The sequence below is a fragment of the Pteropus alecto genome, unplaced genomic scaffold (assembly GCF_000325575.1).
Source record: "Pteropus alecto unplaced genomic scaffold, ASM32557v1 scaffold5, whole genome shotgun sequence".
NCBI lineage: Eukaryota > Metazoa > Chordata > Mammalia > Chiroptera > Pteropodidae > Pteropus > Pteropus alecto.
This window is the reverse complement of record NW_006441953.1, coordinates 31,188,162-31,193,899: the sequence shown is the minus strand read 5'-3', so window position 1 is coordinate 31,193,899 and position 5,738 is coordinate 31,188,162. Positions and strand designations below refer to the sequence as shown.

The following is a 5,738-nucleotide window of genomic DNA, read 5'->3' as shown; positions in this document are numbered from 1 at the left end:
CCCTCCCCCCTCCCTCCATCCCTGTCCATCCTTCCTCAGTTCACCACTCAGCTCACTGACCCCCCGAACACTCGGGGCGTCCCACCCCGGGCTGGGGGCCGTGTTCATGGAGATGGCGGCCACGGGGCCCCCCGCCTGCCCTGGGAGAGGGTAGCCGGTGGGAGGGGCCTCCTGGTGCACCCCGCCTCGGGTCTCCATGCCCAGGAAGCCATCGCTGCGGCCGCAGGACGTTGGTCCATTCCCGTCCTGCTTCCGTCCCTCTGGCACCTCCCATGCGCCCTCACGAGCGGCCAGGACTTTACCACCGGGAAAAAGTGAACCGTGTGTTCCCGATGAGTGAAAGTGCTTCCTCAGGACGCAGGTGACGGCGGCTCCCCAAGGCCCCGCTGCTTTCTCTGTTTTAGGAGTTGAATGTGTTCATTTAGAACATGCAGGAGGAAAACCGGTTTATCATGTAACAAACCAAAAAACCGTCCATGATGAACGCTGTCACCCAGACTAACCACGGTTAGCATTTAGAAGTGATCCTATTAGATTGTGAGCGCACACACACACACACGAGACACACAGACAGACAGTCACACACACACACGAGACACACACACACACAAGACACACACAGACATAGAGACACACAGACACACACAGACACACACACGAGACACAGACACACTTGCTACTGCTATGTCACTGCTTGTAGGTGCTCTCGGCAGAACAGACACACACACAGACACACACAGACACACACAGACACACACAGACACACGCCAACTTGCCTTTTGCCTGGTGTCACGTCCTTGCTTTTGTGCCCAACAGGAGTCAGCGCCTACTGTCCTTACCCTTAAATATTGGTCTCTAACATTGTCGGCGCTGGGGTCACGGCGTCCCCTGCTCAGTGCTGGGGTCACGGTGTCCCCTGCTCGGCTGGGCTCGGGACGCCTGGGCGAGGGCGCTGAGTGGACAGCTCGCCGCCGGGCGTCTGAGAGCCTTGCTCTGCCGGCATGCACGTGGGCACCCGAGGGTGGGATCCGTTACCTGTCCCTGAACTCACTCGGTCCGAACCGCCCGTTAGTCCTCTAGGGCCCCTGATGAATGGCTGGTGGCCACTGTTCCTGTTCTGAATGTCTTGACGAGGTGCCACCTCTGCTTGTGGCTCGGCCCTGGGGCCTGAGGGACAGTGGGGTAGGAGGGGCCAGCGCTCCTTTTCCTGAAGCCCGCATCCTGGGCGGAGCGGGGTGGTGGGCCAGGAAGAGAGCGAGCGGCGAGCCGTGCCACCTGCCGACACGCGTTCCCGGCAGAAAGACCCCACGCGAGAGTACGCGTGTCCCAGGGCAGGGGGAGGCCGGCTGGACGCGTGTGGTCAGCGACCGCATGGCCAGGACTCGGCTCCTCTTTTCAGGGTCAGGCAGCCCCTGGCGGGTCTTAGGCCGCAGAGCCGCTCTGGGGACCGTGCAGGTTGCCGGCTGCTCCCAGCCGCGGTGCTCCTGCCGAAGGGGCCAGTCGGCTTCTTGGTAAACTCCATTTTTCCCGTGCACTCTGGAGATCTGGATTCGCTTCTGGTCATTTGAAAAACAACCTAAAGTTGTGAATCGGGCAGGGAATGCACGCGGAGCGCCCTCAGGGGGCCTGGCTGACCCGGGCAGGGGGCCACGCGTGCAGCCCTCCGCAGTGCGGAATCTGGGGGTGGGGGGTGGGGTCAGAAAGCAGGCGGAGGCAGGGCCGGTTCTCCAGGGGATGGGCACGGCCAGGACGGGTTCATGGGGGCCATGGGGCCGCCACCTCAGGTGAGCGAGAGGCCTCACAGTTGAGGGCCCGTCCTCTGTGCTTCCCACAGCCCCGTGAGGAAGTGGCTGCTGGTCCTCCCTGTGGGGTGGGGCGGGGTGTCCAGACCCCGAGACATGGCCACATGTGGGTGCCAGCCCCTCCCTGCACGTCCCCAGCAGGCCTGTCCCGGACCTCCCAGTCGGCCTGGACCTGTTGAGGGCCCTGTGCCCCTGGAGGCTGCCAACCTGCCTTCCTCATGAGCCTAGTTCTGTCTAAAGATGACAGTCACTTGTCAGAAGGCACAAGACATCAAAGCCACGCACTGCGACATCTCACGGGCTTTTAAAATCCTCTTAAAATCTGAGCCATCCGCAGCCCCACCTGGCTACGGGGCGGGGCCACGTGCCCGGCGAGACCTGGGGGGGCCGCCCTGGTGACACCCCCCACGCCGATGTTCGAGGCTCTTCTTGGACCGTGATTAGGAGGAAAGGGCCCCGAAGGAGCTGGGTCCAGCAGCGTCCCGCCGAGGTGTGGCCACGTGAGAGGGACCTGGGTGGTATCAGGGTCGCGAGGCGCAGCCAGGAGCTGCTGCTGGTGACCGCGATCCTGTCTTTGCTGCTCGGGCCGCTGTGACAGTGCTGAGGCCTGCGTGGCTGGCACAGACTGTGGACTGCGTGGCTGTGTTCTCACGGCTCTGGAGGCTGCAAGTCCATGGTCAAGGTGCCGGCCCCCTCGGTTCCCAGTGAGGGCCGCTTCCCGGCTGGCAGACGGCCGTGTCCTCATGCGGCTGAGAAAGAGCGTTGGCGTCTCATCTCATATGGACAGCGACGTCCTTAGGAGACAGCACGGGGCCCCACGTGTCAGCACGTCATCCCTTTTTGTGGCTGAGTAATATTCCGCTATGTGGACATACCACATTCTGTCATTCACTCACCCACTGGCGGGCGTGAGAATCATGCTGCCAAGGACAGCCACGGACCGGGTTTGCGTGGGACTTCCGTGTTCACGTCCCTTGTTCTGTCCTCATTTCCCTTACATACCCAGGAGTGGGGTTGCTGGGCCACGCGGCGACCCCGTTCTTCTGGGGACGCTGACAGACCGTTGCCCACGGCCGCTGCCCCGTTTTATGTCCCTGGCAAGCACAGGCCTTTCTACGTCTCCCGCCGTCACCCATGCCTGTTACTTTCCAATCTTTTTGTTTCGTTTTAATTACTGTCCTGCGAGGGGCTGTGAAGTGCCAGCTCATCGTGGTTTGGATTCGCATTCCCTTGGTGACAACGATGTTGAGTGTCTTTGATGTGCTTCTTGGCCCTGTGCCTGTCTTCTTTGGAGAAGCGTCTATTCAAGTCCTTTGCCCGTTTTTAATTGGGCTGTTTGTCTTTTAGCTGTTGGGCTGTGAGAGTTCTTTATATATTCTGGATACTCGGATCTATGATTTGCAAATATTTTCTCTCATTCTGTAGTTTTTATTTTTCTATTGTCTTGATATCCTCTGTTGAGCAAAAGGTTTTAGTTTTTACGAAGTGCAACGTAGCTATTGTGTTGCTGCTGCTGCTGCTCATGCTTTTGGTGTCATAGGCCAGAATCCACTGCCAGATCGGGCCACGAAGCGGTCGCCCTGTGTTTTCTTCTAAGAATTTTATACTTTTAGCCCCTACCTGTAGGTCATCGATCCGTTTTGTGGGGTAACTCTTTCGTTGGCGTGTAACACCCCAGAGGAGTCCATGGATCACACGTACGTGCAGCTCGATGCATTTTCACAAACTGGACACCTCTATATAACCAGCACCCAGATCAAGAAGGGATGTGTCCAGCCCCCCAGACACCCCCCGGACCCCCGCACGGCAGCCATCGGCCTGATTCTATCCATGTGGTTTTGTTTGCCTAGTTTTTAATTTTGCAAAAGTGGGATCTGCTCGTTAGTGCCTGGCTCGTTCTGAGCGCGCTCTGGATCCCTCTTCCCCACACGCAGGGGTGACCTTGGGTCTGGTTCCCACCAGAGGCACCAGTGAGCGGAAGAAAAGCGAGATGCTTGTAATGAATTTTTACCCTGTTCCTTACTAATTCAGGAAAGTAGTTATCACTCGTTCAAATTTAGGAGCTGGTGCTCAGACGTCTTCCCCTTTAGGAGAGAGTGAAACGGGGGGCCTAGCGTCCACATTTACCAACAGACGGCAGCCCCCTGAGCCTTACCGTAAGGTGAAGAAGTCGTCCCTGTAGAGTAATGCAGAATACAATATTTTGGGATGATTTGGGGGTTTTTTGAACCATGTAAAACTAAGCCAAGCCAAGCCAGAGTAATTTGTTTAGGTTATTTCAGTATTAATATTTTAGGATTGTAAGAATTATAAAAATGATAAATACTAATTGAGAAAATCGAGCAATACAAAGATGCGTAAGAAAATCTTCATTTTCTACCCCGCTTCTTCAGTCCTGCCTCCCGGGAAATGACGTTTGCCTCATGCCCTCCCCTCCCCGTTTCTCCTCCCCATCCTGCCCACCCCCCCAGATACAGAGATGAATGGGACCTGGCCCCCCTCTGCCACACGGGGGGAGGCGGGCCCATCATCCTCTGAGCCCAGGAGCTGGTGACACACCTGCTCCTGAAGGCTGCGTGGTGTGGCTGGGTCTCTGCTCCCAGACGTGGCCCCCAGCGGGCAGAGCCAGCCTTCACACACGGCACCCTGGGCGCCCACTGCATCCGGACTCCGCGGCCTCTCTGCCAGGGAGCATGCCTCCCAGCACCCCACGCACCCCGCCTGGCCGTGCTGTCCCTGGTAGAGACCCCTCCGCCCTCTCTGCCCCTGCAGGCCGGGGAGAAGCACTACCACCCGCTGTGTGCGGTATGTGTCAGGTGTGGCCGGATGTTTGCGGAAGGCGAGGAGATGTACCTTCAAGGTGAGAATGCAGACCCCTCGCCCAAGGGGAGCATCTCGGGGTGTGAGCTGGGGGTCGCATGTGTCATCTGCCAGTGAGGAAGCCCCGCCGTGCAGCGGGGAGCTGGGGGAGCCGGGCCGAGCAGGCTTTCCCGAGCAGGCCCCGGGAGGCAGAGTGATGGTGAGAGGCAGAGCCCATGGCCCTGGTGATGGCCTCCTGGACGACGCTGGGACCCTCCCCACGAGGACCCCGGCGAGGATGGGTTTGATAGTGAGAGCCATCTCTTTAGCCAGTTTCATTTCAATGATTCCTCTGGCCCCAGGGACCCCCAGAGGCAAGCCGAGCGGGACGAGACAGGGGGGAGAGCCACACACTGGCCCACAGATGGGCCATTTAGTGACCTCGTGCAGCGTCGTCTGGGGCTGTGTGCCAGACAGGCCTCCCTTTCCGAGGCTGAACCTCATGGGGTGATGTCAGCCAGGACGGCGTCATCCCCGGCATGCCCCCTTGTCCTGGAGTCTCCGCTGGGGAGCCCATGAACGGGGTCCTTCGGCCCCTCCCAGCGGTGCTGGGAAGTCTGGGCGGGGAGGGGCGCCCCCGCCCCAGGCATCCGCCCCCACCATGAATAGTGCTTTCAGCCGTCCTGGTGCCCAGCACAATGGGACGGCAGCAGCGAGGACGAGCATGCTGTCACGGGGGCCCAGGCCCAGGGGACAAAGACGCCCTTCAGGGCTCCGGGCTGAGGCCGGCACCCCGCTCTAAAGCAGGCCTGCCCTGGCTTTCTGTGGGATGTGGAAGCCGACGCCAGCCCCACCCCCTCTCCCGGCCTCAGGTTTTCCAGGAGGTCGGATGAGGGGTCCGACTGGGTTGGAGGCATTCATGCTGCCCACTGTGGAGCGCCAGAGTCCCCGGGCCAGCGGCCTCTCTGCAGGCTCCACTCCCGCCCTGCCTGGGCAGCCGAGACCCTCTGCCTGGCCTACCTGGGCGCTGGGGCTCCATGCAGCTGTCATTTGACAGGCAGATCTCGTCCAGTAGAGGCTCTGAAGTGCCTGGGGCCCGGTGAGCCCCACGGCCTTTGAGGGCGATGGGACAGGCAC

General features: G+C 60.0%; 1 protein-coding gene across 1 annotated transcript in view; it reads left to right on the top strand.

The window, feature by feature from the left end:
* ABLIM2 (actin binding LIM protein family member 2) overlaps nt 1–5,738 on the top strand; it is a 100,011-nt gene that overhangs the window by 47,492 nt on the left and 46,781 nt on the right. The window contains exon 7 of the mRNA XM_015595033.2: nt 4,575–4,662. Coding sequence (XP_015450519.1) covers nt 4,575–4,662 — 88 coding nt within the window. The remainder of the gene's footprint in view (nt 1–4,574; nt 4,663–5,738) is intronic.